This window comes from Phaethon aethereus (assembly GCF_964289735.1).
Source record: "Phaethon aethereus genome assembly, chromosome: Z".
NCBI classification, from domain to species: domain Eukaryota; kingdom Metazoa; phylum Chordata; class Aves; order Phaethontiformes; family Phaethontidae; genus Phaethon; species Phaethon aethereus.
In genome coordinates this window covers 32414690-32428958 of record NC_138577.1, presented here as the reverse complement: position 1 = coordinate 32428958, position 14269 = coordinate 32414690, and the positions used below count along the sequence as shown (strand labels likewise).

At 37.8% G+C, this 14269-nt stretch overlaps 1 protein-coding gene across 1 annotated transcript in view; it reads left to right on the top strand.

Annotated features, from left to right (window-relative positions):
- Positions 1–14269, top strand: part of GLIS3 (GLIS family zinc finger 3) — a gene marked incomplete at its 5' end in the record, with an annotated part of 172024 nt that overhangs the window by 26883 nt on the left and 130872 nt on the right. The window contains one exon of the mRNA XM_082013541.1: positions 8154–8361. Within this exon, the coding sequence (XP_081869667.1) occupies positions 8154–8361 (208 nt within the window). The remainder of the gene's footprint in view (positions 1–8153; positions 8362–14269) is intronic.

The following is a 14269-nucleotide window of genomic DNA, read 5'->3' as shown; positions in this document are numbered from 1 at the left end:
GCCCGTGCTGGAGGTAGAAAGCAACCTCCTTGCTCTTCTATCCTCTGCTCAGAACCCCTGCACAGCTGGCGGCAGGTTTTCCTGGGAGGAGGTTGTCAGAGATCATTGGAGTTAAGGCACCCTAAACCTGCTGAGTCTTTCCCCTTAGTCTTGGTGCTCTGCTGGACAGAGCTACCATCCCCGTGTCTAGGTGGGTAAAGGACACAAAAGATCCTCCCTTTGCCTGAGGTCTGGAAGGAAGGAAGGTGTCGTCTTCTTTCTTCCCAACATTACTCACTGCCCATACAACCAGGCTGACAGGAGGAGAAAGTATAAGGTGTGCACAAGGCAGGCTGCCTCCGTGTTAGGTAGTAGTTTAATGAACACAGCAAGAAATCAGAAATTACAGTGTGAACAGGGGGTAAGTTGCTTTCTGCCTTGCTTCAGAACATGGAACGATAAAGTCTTTCCAGTGCTGGGTCTGCATGTGCCCGCGGTTACAGATAGCAAAGCTCCTACATGGTGTTTTCTAAAACACCAAGGATATTCAGATAACAGAAATTATCTGATCTGAGCATCTTTTAATTAAAACTGTGGAAAAAAAAAAGCTTCAGGAATTACTGGAAAAAATTCTAACCGTGTATTTCTAATGCAAAGGAAAGCAGTGGACGTTGAACAGCGCTAGAAGTTGCGGGAGATGAAGTGTTACGGAGTTCGGAGAATTGTTTTTCTAAAGTGTTTTCTTATTGCTCCGCCATAGTTGGCTGTTCTGCATTGCGATCAGGTGGTATCATCAAAGGACTATTCCAACAACACTGCTGGAATCGATACGCTTATTTTGCAGTTGAGTGCCACGCTGTTTAATGGGCAAAGCGTTTCCCTATAGATTTCATTTCAGTCCTACCTTTCATAGCGTATGAGGAAGTTTTAACAGTATTATTTTTTGGTTTGCCCCTCAAGTAATGCCACTTGCAAGTCAGTTGAAATAACAGTCTGTGCACTCACACGTACAGACGTATGCTCTGTGTTCATTTAGGTCAAAGAGTAATTTCCCAGTGGCACTGAAACTGGAAGGTATTATCTCTAATTTTGATACAGTTCTCTTTTGTTCTTTCAAATATCTGTATATTTCCATTTTGATCATGATAATTTTGTCTGTGTCTATATAGTAATGGTATTTTAAGGAGCTGGCCAATACTAAATTTAAAACATGACACTTGTTTTGTTTCACTTGATAATATTTGCCATTAAATGAATACACCAGTAGAGTAATATACTACATTACTAGTGGAGTTTCTCTTGATTCATACCAATTATTTGAGAAGAATATGAGGCTTGCACAATGTATTAGTTTTTCAGTAGTACAAACTAAATGGTCCAGCTAAGTTTTATAGACAGAAGCTTACCAGGAGCTGGCTGGTATGAGTAACTAATACTATAGAGAAGTGGTAGCATAAACCAAAGATGTAAAGCTGTATGTTTCTGCAATAGAAGGGCACATACTGTATTATCCTAACAAGGACAAAAGCAGAAGTCAGCTAATGTCACTGATAACAAATAAGGAGTTACCCATTGCAGCTAAAACATTTATATTTTAGTTCAGTTAAACATTTACTGCTCTGTGCAGTAGTTAACTGATAACTTCGTACTTTTTATGCAAAATAAGAAAACAAAGTAGCTTTCAAAATTGATTTTTAACAAGTGGGAGACCTTCCTGATATAAATAAAACTGATTCAAACTTAATATGGGATATTATAAATGTCTGCAGATCTAATTGAAAATCTTTGTTTTACGTTGTGCATTTTCTCCTGGAAGAAAACCAGGCTGTTTCATAATATATTCTTAGTTTAGTCATTACAAGACCACTGTTTTCATTTGTTTAAATTTAGTGGTTAAAGTGTTCCATAGAAGTAGGTGATCTCATTGCTGTCTGCTTTAAACCAGCTAAGTTAATCACCTGTGAGGTATTGTTTGCACCGGTCAGTTCTGGATAATTTTTTACCCTGGTTCCACTTGAAGGGAGACATTGTTTTTCATTGTGCTTTGTCAGTCTCTTTTGTCTCACAGTAGAGTTGCTGAAAGTACATGCTCAATTACTTCATACAATGAATGGCAAATAGCATTGGAAATTAGTGCAAGCTAATTTACCAAGTGCACTCTGATAGTAAAGAAACTGCCTTTCCAAGATTCAAAGCATGGAGAGATTTTACAGTGCATACATAATATTTTCTCATAATACAATGTGGTCATATAATTCTGTTTAGTGTATTTCCTCCAGATTATTTTTCTTGATTGTAAAGATTAAGTCTCTGCAAACAGTTAAGAACATGGCAATTGCCAATACTAGTCAGATTAATGGTCTGTCTAACTCGCTGTTCAGAGTGGACACTGCTAGAGGCTTTGGAAGAAATCTCTTACTAACAAGGCCCTGCTAATTGTAAGTGTTAAGAAAATTGAGCTAAGATCATAACCATCAGGTTAAAACCAGTGAGGTTTTAGGATCTCAATTTTAGAATTTTCTCTCTAACTACAAAGCCCTGATTTTTTTTAAATATATTTTTTAAGAATATAAAGGTACAAGAATCACTGTTTCACTTACTTGTAGTGTCTGTGTGGCGTAGTGCCATTGAGAAGCTACTATATTTCATAAGACTTGCAATAAAAATCATAATTTTGCAACTTTTTGAGCCATAGTTTACTAGTTTGCTTGTACCCTGAAAAGTTCCAGATTGCATGCCATTCAAAAATTTCTCATACCTGATCTAATTTTGACTGAGTTTTTGTGTAGTTCACCTACAAGCCTCAAGGTCTTCCATAAAGACTTGTGATACCAATGTGAAGAAGCCCGGATTCCCAAATAGGCAAAGATTTTGGCTGATCCTATGCTAATAGAGACAAGTGGCAGTCTTCCCCCTATTCTACCTTTTGTTTCCCCCTTTGAAGCTCCAGTTTAACCCACTTAAAGACGGTTTCAGGGGTCTGATATCCACTTGCCCTGTGGCTGGTGTCTCTGCCTGTGTAGTTAGTGCCTCTTAGCTAGCTGTAGAAACAATAGAAAAGCGCCCAGTATGTTTAAGGACAAAGGTACAACAGATACCTCTCTAGTAGTCATTAATAATGCGACTAAAATTGGTGGAGGGGAAGCCTGAGAGGTTTGGCAGCCCAAAGGAGAGAGGCATTGGGGTATTTCCCATCTGGAAATAAGTCTTCCAAGCAAACCTTTGAGTTTGTTCCATCAGCAGCTACTGCGAAGCCCCTCCAACTCAACTAGGGTGCTACCAACCCCACAGATACGGTGACACACAGCAAAGCTATACGTAGTAGCTGGGAACTGCAACATCCAGAAGAGTCACCGTGTTGTGGAAAAAGACCAAATTTGGTTTGAAAAGGCCTTAGCCACTTATATCTAATCTATGTGAAGAATACATTGACAGAGTCGTACTTATTGCTTTGGTCTCTGTCCTCTTTGTTATTTATTGTCTTACAACATGCTTTTTTGGGTGTGCTCTTTTCTCCTCATTTTGATGAATACAGAATCCACACAAACAAGACTGAAAGCCAATTACAAGGGAAACATTAAAACCGACCGTTTCCAAAGCTCTTAATTACTGTACGTCAACAGACAGAAAATCCCCTAGAGAAATTAACTTTTGCTCCTTTGTTGCAATTTCATTTCTAGCTGTTATTGTAACAGTAACAACAGGACAGATTTTCAGATAATTTTAAAGGCTTTCTTTCACACTGATTAATTCAGTTATTGCAGAATTTATTGATCTAAGAGATGATTGAGTTTCATCTGGTTTTCTGTATTTGGTATGTTGTGTGTTTCAGAACACCAAACAATTAAAACTGGTTGTGCTGTTACACGTTTTTGTTGTGTTATCATTTATACAGGAGAATCATAGTTTACAATTTCAAATGTTTGGGGAGGCAGTTTTCTTTTATAACCTGAGTTACTTGGGATAATTAACAAGTTACTACTCTTGACTTGGAAAAGTAGACAAAGAAATTGGTTGGCTTTCAATCAATATCTGATGAAAGAAAATGTGTTTATAAATGGAAATAATTTCATATTGGACTCTGCCTCCAAAAAGTATGAGAGTGATATAAATTAAGAGAGTATAATCTGAAATTCAGTGTACCTAAATTAAAGTAGTCATAGTTTCCTGTATTCTTTGAATGTTCTTCAGAAGATTGCAGTGAAATATTTTTGCATGTCAAGGATGAGTGAAGCTTAGCTATTAACCAACTACAGAGAATAAAGAGGGAAAATAGGCAAGCTAACGAATGAGGAAGTGAATAGATTAAAATATTTCCATAAAATATTTTTAATGTTTCTACTTGTTAACTATTACTGTTAGTTATTGATAAAGAGGAGTTTCGATTTATGTATAATATGTTTATTTGGAATAAATTATATGCTAATCATATATTACCTCCTGTGAGCTAGTTCAGGACTGATTCCACCTCCTCAACTATTGTTGCCTTTATTGGGCTATCTCCTTATTTATATCTTAATAGGTAAGAAAAGAAGTTGCTTCTCTTGCTCATTTAAAACATTAAGTCCATGTATTTTTCTTAGAATCTACATCCTCATTCAAAACCCACTGATGTCCTCCAAAGAGGTTCTCATTCATTTCAGCTGATGTGGATTCAAGACATTAAGGAATTCCTGGTTGTCCTTTCACTGTCCTGAAATTTTAAGGCCTTGGGTCAGTGATACAAGCAAACCTGGACTGAGGGTTCCTCTTAACACTGTGGGTATATGGTGCCAAACGCTGATGTGGGACATAGTCATTCTGCCAGTTCACATTTATTCGGTGCTTTTGAACATTTTCTGACAGCTTGTATTTTAGCAGCATGCTCAGATGTCCATGTTCCACCCATTTAACTTTATGCTAGATCAGATGTAGTCTGGACTCCTGCAGCTGGCTTAAAGTTAGCGTAAGCTTCTTATCTTGTGCTCTTGACTTAGCTCAACAGACATGTGGTTGTATGCTCACGCCTGATTCAGATCAAATTAATACTGCTCAGTGACCTGCAGGGCACAGAAGAGGTATTGATGATGGTCTTTTGGCACGTTTACACCTGTATGAAAGAGTGGATAAAATGTTATGACTTTGCTTTTCATAGCAGTAGTCTTTAACTTAGCAGTCTCTTTCAACAGTGGGAGCTGATGACATATTCTTTCTTGATAATCTCCCCCTGCACCTTCCCAGGCCTTTCAAGTGGAAGAATTGCCATTTTTCCACATAACAGCAAATGTTAATGAATGATAGAAAGAAAAAAAAAATTTCCTTCCACTTTTGCATCAGAGAAATGCCCAGGCAAATGTTTATCGGGACCAGAGTCTTGCATGACTGTTGTCTGTCATCCCAGTAATACAATCTCTCCAAAGTACTCCTTTGCTAATTTTTTCCTTTCAGTGACCAGTGAGCAGACCATCTTTGTCCTTCATTCTTATCCTTACACAATACATTCTCTTACTTGTTCTCAGCATCACTGAGGTGCTGTTTATGCACAGATAATAAGAGCAGACCCTGTAATTGAAAAGGAAACCAGGATGTATTGAGGATGCAACATTCTGTATTTAACAGTACTGGTTTGACACTACTCCCTTTTCTGGTTTTACATTTCGGGATTTTCTTTTTCTGACATGTAAATTCCAAGAAGCTCAGGTTTAATCATGTATAAATAGCATTTTCACTGTATGGTTGGAGATTGTTATTTGAACTGACATATTACCTGTCCCTAAATTAAAATCTTACAAATGCACAGCCCTTGATTTCCTGGATATGATAAAGTAGATGTTATTGTTACCATTGGAATTTGTTGAAAGTGGTTCATGAGGGAAGGGCATTATGGTGTCATCCGGGGAAGGATCAGTATATGTTTGGTACATTTTTGTGGTAGAGCTGCTCTTCTCCATGCTAAATACTTGGTTTACATCTTATTAAGTAGTCAATATATATAGGCTCTACAAGCATTACAGCTGTGTGTCAGTGTCAAAATCAGTTGGATTTCTTATGTTATTATAGCATGGTTCCCTGTCTCTTATATAGTTTGGTGCAGAAAGCCTTCCGTTCTACATACTAAAAGGCACTTTTCTAAAAAACAGCTGACTGAACATATGTAATATACACACACATATAGGCATGTTTTGTAGTGTAATATATTTTATATGATGTGAATGTGTCATGTAAATTTTTAACTTCACCTCAGCCAGCCTTTTGCTAAAAGGAGTAGCGTTCATATTGTTACCAGGGCAACTTAGCTTTTTTGCCTAATTTTTTCATGCTGATTCCATTTTATCACTCTGTAACATTATAAAAGCAACTGCTGAGTAGCACACTGGTTCAGCTTTAGTGAGTTCAAAATACAGACTACTTCACAGGAAAGAAAATAAAATGCCTTCTCTTATTGTTTTGATTTAATTGGACATCATTGGTGAGAGCAGACAGTAATCCTACAAAGCTTAAAAGTTTTTTTTTCTGGTACCCACAGTGCAGTTGAGTGCAGTACAAGGAATTCTCCTTACATGCTTGTCCTCAGAAATTTCCAGTCCTTCTAGCTAAATTTCAGGATGGGTTATTAAATGTTTTCTTCTTACCTTACACTTGAGTTTTCAGAGTCGGTTGCTATATTCTTTATTTATGTTTCGACGTAGTAGCAATGAGTAAGTTGTTTTTCTTAAAGGGCTGCCGTATTTCATCCCAAGGAGTGCATTTTGGTGGTGGATCATGCAATCAGTTTATAACATCTGTACATGAATTTACAAAGCAGTTAGGATCCCAGTGGACTTAGAATCTATGTGCTACTCATATATTTGTGCGATATTACTAATTAGGCAAAGAGAAGAAGAATAATTTGCAAAGGCGGCACAGACCTGTGACACAGGAATAAGCATATCTATTTGCTATTGTCTCTTTCTAAAAAAAAAAAAAAAAAAAAGAGAAGCTATAATTTGAAATTCCTAGGGTGAATTGCAAACTTTTAAGATAATCGTATTTGATCTGGAGCAGATTGAAGGATTTGGGTGTTCTTCCTATGACTGTGAGGGCCATAATTGCCTTAATGTACTTCTTTGTGAAGTTCACAACCCGCTTGAACATTCTTGAGAAAAACTAGTATGTGAGTATGTGAGTACAACCAAGTCAAAAGTAGATGTAATTTAGAAAACGGTTTAAATTCAAGTACTTTTCACTATTTGTCCTGATACTGCTAACCTGCTTTGGGGAGTAGCCTGAACACGGGGAAGCAGCTAGAAATGTGAATCATCTAATTATTAGTTTCCAACTGTGATGAGAATTTGCTAGATATCCAACAACTTCCAAACCTACATTTTAACTTTTTCACCTTGACGTATGTTAATGCAGGGGATCTTGTAAACCACCATCTGTGGCCTAAATCGGAACACAAAGTGCACAGCATTTTGCAGACTTGTCCCACTTGCCAGCTACCCCTGTAATCACCTCATGCTACTGTGTAATAGCCATCAGTCTGGGTCATGGCGGCAGTGATTAAGAGCAGATTGTGGCCTTTTAGAGGAAGTCCAGAATGCTTCTCTGCTTGATCCAGCTCAAAGTCCTCTCCCCAGACCTCTGAGGGGTGCTGGGTTCCAGCTGTAACCCTCTCCTGCAGGGACGCTGTGCAGCCGGTGCACGTTGCCACACCAGACCTCTTGCAGGGGTCACCATCTGCGTTGCGTGCGTGCCGTCCCTTTGCTTTCTTCAGTGGTGGGAATGACGGAAGGGCTTTCAATGGCTGCGACCTGTGGGGTTTGGTAGGATTCCAGGTATGGTGGTGGTCCTGCAGCCTCCTTGGGTCCTCTCTTCCCTCCTTCCTCAGAGAACAGCATACTTACGACTTGGCTGTCCCTCAGCTGAGGGCTGCTCTTTGACCCGGACTCTTCCAGTGATGTTTTTTCTGATGTTTATCCATGATGCCTGGTCTTTGTTTATGTACTTCAGCACATGTTTTAAACCTGCATAATTTATGAATTCCCCTTTAGAATATTGCTTTTTGTGTTTGGAGAATTCTTGTATTGGTCCCCATCCTCAGCTGGAGATACTCAGTTCCAGTCACTTTTCCGACTTTGCAAAGTGATGTGAGTTCTGTGGCCTCATCACAGGTTCATGGGAGATTAATACTAACCCGCCTTGTTTATTTTTAGGAGGTCTTGGTTATGGACTCCAGTGCAAGTCCATTGGAAAAGGCAGCTGCCACAATGTAATAGTCACCAGCAGTCCCATGACAGTTCAGCAGCTGGGACCTGTTTCACCTCCTGCTAATCAGGTTTCAACAGCATGCAACCAGATCAGCCCTAACTTACAGAGGTCTACGGATGCTACCAGCCTGAGTGCTTCTCCAACAGATACAAGGTCTTGAGTTTTTTTTTTATATTCAGTACTTTAAAAAGAGGGTATGTTAATTCTCCTATAATTTAAATGCAGCCTTTCTGATGATTAAAATGGCCTAAATGATGCTCTGTTATGCCACAGGAAATTTAAGTCAATGCAATTTAATTCACATCAGCTATGATCATGCTGTTTGGATCATTCAAATCATGGCTGAAACTTGACAACACATTTTCTATGTTTGATAGGGCTTTTTTGTTAGATAAAGATTTTTATGGTGTCTTAGCTATATTTTTGTTCTAAAACCAGGAAATGTTGTGGAGGATGAAAGCAGAAATTGTCCACATGTTACATCTTCAGTGACCTGTTTTAAGTTTACCATGTTGCTTATGAGTGTTGTTGGTGCTTGTAACACTAATGTCAGACAAAATAAACTTAAATGCCCTGCTAACGTTCCTCTCTCCTCATCAAATATCTTTGCTTTCAAATTGTTTAATTGTTTACATAATTAAGTTAATCAGATCAATTGTTCCCAGTCTGCACTGAGACAGCAGTTAACTTCATCTGTGTTAGACTCGTGTCCCTGAAAACTTGTCCATTTTCCTAGCTTTGGTGGGTAGTTTAATAAAAATTATGGCCTCTCCCTGTAAATATTGCCCTTTTATATCACCAAACCACAGATAAATATTTGTTAATTAATTTTTAAAATCCTTAAATAACTTTAGAGATTATGGCTATGAGTACTGTTGACAAACAAGAATGAAGGGAAAATAATTATTTGACAACCTCCATACAAACACGTTAATCACATCCCTGGATATTAGTTAAACATACAGTGAGAAAACATTCTGATGTGTTATTTCAGAAGCTTTGTTCCCACTTTTGTAGATGTGACTCATACAACAGTTGCCTACTGAGTTGAAATGTAACTCTTCTTATTTATGAAGGGCCACAAAGTCTTTATTCTCAAAACAGTGTACCTTTTACTATACCACTTCAATTACAACCCAAGGAACATTTATGAAATAATTAAAATTGGTATTATATAACTGGAAGAAAACCTTGCTTTACTATAAAATAGTTTGTGACATTTCTGTCACTTCAGTTGTGAAGACTGGGTCCCCTGGGACACTTTACAAAATTACGCTTTCTATGTAAACGTGTCAGGGAAAACCATTCAGTGCTAAGATGATGACAAATGACAAAAGAGGTATGCCTTTGAGACAGAACAAAACTGATGATATAAAAATATCATTAAGTAATTATTACTTACTCAGTAAGTTTTAGGTCTGCCTGTATGGTTCCAAACACTGTTATTTTTATCTGAATGTGTGGTTGGGTGTACTATGTCAGTACCAAGTTACACATTTTTGTTTTCATTTTAAAGAAACATTTACTAAGGGTGAACTGAAGTTGAAACTCTGGCAGAATCAAGGCTGTAGTGTCCCTGTCTTTTAATGATTTATCAATGAAGATGTTTTAAAATCAGTTTGTCACACAAAGAATGGCCATTTCAGCAACTTTGCCCTCAAATTGGCTATTTTATAGGGCAAAACAAGTTTAAAGTCAGATTTTATTTCACAGGTTGTTGAAAGACTTTTCTTTTTTTTTCTTTTAATTCCTTCAGCAATAAACTGCATTTGCCTAAACTGGTTGCCTAAGCTGACTCCAGAATCCTTCATGGGCTGAGTGCTATTTCTGGCCTGTATCTCTTAGGCGTCATGAATTGTGGTCTGGAAGCTCAATCCAAACCAGATTATTTGCTGAGTTGATCCAAACTGAAACAACCTGTCTTGACTTTTACTGGTGGAATAAAGAAAAAAGTTGGCAAAATGGGAGTTTTACTACAGATAACATCAGATTTTGGTATCTAGACCATGAGGGATAAAACCTTGCCCATCTTTTTTGAGAGTTTCCCAAAAACATTTTCAGAGTATTCAGTTATGCTGCTTGAAACCAGATGTAATACTGCCATTTACTTTGATGCAAGTTGAAAAGGACCTAGGAAAGAGCAAAAGGTTCTTGCCTACTAAAACAGAAGACCATGCAAAAAGATAAGAAAACATAGTTTTTACTCTTCCATGTGTATGTTTAAGATTCTGCGTTACACTTGACACTGTGGCCTCTGTACACAGAGAGAGACTAGAAAGAAATTGCAGGAATCTCTTGTAAATCATAGAATCATAGAATCTTTTGGTTGACAGGGACCTTTAAAGGCCATCTAGTCCAACCCCCCTGCAAAGAGCAGGGACATCTTCAACTACATCAGGTTGCTCAGAGCCCCATCCAACCTGACCTTGAAGAATGTTTCCAGGGATGGGGCATCTACCACCTCTCTGGGCGACCTGTGCCAGTGTTTCACCACTCTCATTGGGAAAAATGTCTTCATTATATCTAGTCTAAATCTACACTTTTTTGGTTAAAACTGTAACCACTTGTTCTATCGCAACAGGCCCTGTTAAGAAGTCTGTCCCCATCTTTCTTATCAGCCCCTTTTAAGGACTGAAAGGCTGCAATAAGGTCTCCCCAGAGCCTTCTCTTCTCCAGGCTGAACAACCACAACTCTCTCTGTACTCAGAAGGGGAGTTCCATCCCCCTGATCATTTTTACGTCCCTCCTCTGGACCCATTCCAACAGGTCCATGTCTTTCCTGTGCTGAGGGCTCCAGAGCTGGATGCAGGACTCCAGGTGGGGTCTCACCTGTTCATAATGTTCATAAAAGATCTGGTCCAGCTCAAGCTGGTTTAGATTACAATAAGCAGACATGCCAATTAATACCATCTGAGAATCTGGCACAGTGGTATAGCTGGCCCTTCATTTTCATATTAGGTATATTTATTTTCCCCCAGAAAATTACTTAGTCATAGTGTGGGCTGCATTTTAAAGAAATTTTCTGTGTTTTGGGAGCTGTTTGTTACTTTTGAATGTAGAGTGTTAAGTAAGAACTAAACTTCGTCAGATTATCTGGCTGTTACTTATTGTACACTTGAAGTTCTGCGACAACTTTTTATTTTTGTCCTGTTAGGAGACTTTTACAGTTTTTCTTCAGCTTCGCTGATGCGTATATCCCTTTGTGTTAGGCATTAGTAGCATTTTGAATGACACTGGTCCTGCTATGCATCTGATTAGAATTCTTGACATTACAAAAATAAACTTGTTATATTGACGCATGGTGGTTTTTTCCCTACTTATAAAAGAGAAAATAAAAACTGAAATAATCAAGCTGGCAAAAAAGCACCCTATTTATATTTTCTGTATATAAACATACATAGCCTAGCATGGAAAAATCAAACCTTACTTACTTTTCTTGCTCTGTTGAAGACTGTGGATCTGTATTTGTGTTCACAGCATGCTAACATGATTTAACTGCCCTATAATGAACTGTGCTTTAACAGTTCATAACAGTGATAACAGAGCCCACAGCCTGAATCACTTTTTTCCCCACAAATAACTATCCCTTTACATCTAAGTTTTATATAAGATTGACCTGATATAGCAATCCCATTTTTCTAATTTTTCTCAATGCAAATTGTAGTCAGCATGTTAATTGTGCTTTTCTTCAGCTCTCTGTTTTGAAAGTGCGATTTAAACCCTGATGGAGTAACGTAACCTCCATAACGGTACCCTATATTGACATTCAATCTGAACAGGATGTTTCTTATTCTGATACAGCAAATCAACCATCCATTGCAAAGCAAGTATGTTGAGCAAAGGCACATTTATCCATTTATCCCATAGATCACCACAGCAAGGCTGGGTGATATTTAAAGCTACATTTTGCTGTTTGTGAGCTATTTCGGTGCACAGACGTAGCACCTGCAAACTGCTTCCTCTCTCATTCAGCCTGTGCCAAGCTTCCCCTCTAGACAAAAACGGACTGAGGGGACAGGCACGGTGCCCTGAGCACCAGTTCCCCTCCTCCAGCTCTTTGGCAATGACTGGGCCGTGTTCTTGCAGAACGATCCAACCAAAGTCACTGCAGACCGACTTTTCTTTCTTCATGTTTGACTTTCACATGATGGAAAATGCTGTAATATTAAGTAGTAGGAAGAAGCCTGTCAGTCATGGAGTGCTGTTATGGTGGGCAGAATAAGATAACAAAGTGTGTTATTTTTCACCTTTAACCTTTGTGGCTAGAACTGAATGTAGTATGTTGAAAGAGTATATGAAAACACTATGTAAAGTTATTCAGGCAACAGAAATGTATATATTGTTTCAACCTTGCTGATCTAATTGAAAGATAATCCACAGGTCTCAGAGGTGAAAAGTTGATTTACCAAGCAAAACCATGGAAGTTTGGTAAATATTGCCATATTCGCTAGGACCATCTCCAGAGCCATTGTTTAGGATCTGTTCTTGCTCTCTTTGATTGACTGATGTTGTTTTAAATGGGATTCAGATCCCCAGTTTTAGCCTACCAGTAATTCTTAAGTTTAGTAGTTTCATGTATCTCCTCTGGAGCTGCCATCACGGCAGTAGGGCTGTGGTGCAGACATATAATGCAACTATGAGCCTTAAGAGATCTCTCCCATGGATCCTTGTTTCCTGAAGCAATGTCTATAAGAACATCTTGTAGAACTCAGAAGCAACTGCAATATTGCTTACCCTGAGTGGACATCAAAACTTGCTTCCCTATTAAAAAAAAAAAAGGGGGGCAAGTAAGATAGAAGTGCCTCCTCAAAGGTGCTTGCTGTAACAGTGTCTGTATTAAGGAAGAGATTATATTTGTTTTTATTAATTTTCTTTACGGTGTATACTTTCTCTTTTATAAATTTGAAGTTTATAGCAATAGAAAACCATGCAGTAAAATAATTATAAATAACTGACTATAGGAACTTACCTTTGTAAATAAGAATACATTATTCATTGCCTACATGGCTGTTCCTTTGGATTATTGCATGGAAATATTTCATATACTGTTTACTTAGAGCTTTAAGAAATATATTTCAACATCTAGTATTTAAAGTACCTATTAGCACTTACTAGCTGCCTTTTTTAAGTTAATTTGACCTCCTGAAGTCTTTGTATGATAGGAGGGGCTACTGTGTATCTCATTTTTCATGTGAGAAGCTGAGAAGCAGTGATTGACTTGTTGAACTTCAAAAATGCATTTTTAGATTTAGAAGAAACCAGATTTCTTATGTACTTGGTCTACCATTGAAATTCTATGCTTTTTCAGAAGTGTACTGTGAAAATAATAAACCCAGGAATTAACACCCAAAACATAAGATGCAGAGGCTTCTGTGAGGTCTCCAGATCTAGATACATACCTACTTCTTCCTGCTTTTAGAGCCCCTTAAAAAAAGAAATTAATATACTGGTAGCACCACAGACTGGTAGGAAATCCAAGTCTGCCAAGATGTGAACTGGAAACTTAAAGACATAAATCCACTTGGCCTCTACCTAGCATTTGCAGCAATGAATTGGGGACCCTGATGTCCTTGTATTTCCTTTTTATACCTTTCTGTGGAAAACAATGTTGTTAAGAGCTTATGAGTTCTTTTATTCAGCTACCTGTAGGACATTTACAGCATAAACAAGTTTCATAATATTTCTGTGAAAAAACAATGATAATAGTAAGATTATGCTTTCGTGAAAAAAATTCATTGCTGACTTGGAGGCAGATACATCATCAAATCAAAACTAAATAAACCCATTCAACCAGTTCTTCTACATTATTCATTTATTTTGTTTGTTTTGTGAAGTTAGATATTATCTGTATTTATAAATGGCTATTTCTGTAGAGAATACTATTTGTATGCATTACAATTGGAAAAGTTATTCAGGTTAAATATTTATTCTTTATTAATAAGTTTTCTTCCTGTTCTTTGCCGACAAAAATAATAGTCAGCTCAAATCAATGTGAGTTTCGTACAAGGCAGGAGCATAATGCTTTGGCTTTAGAAGCCCAAACCTATTTACACCACAGCTC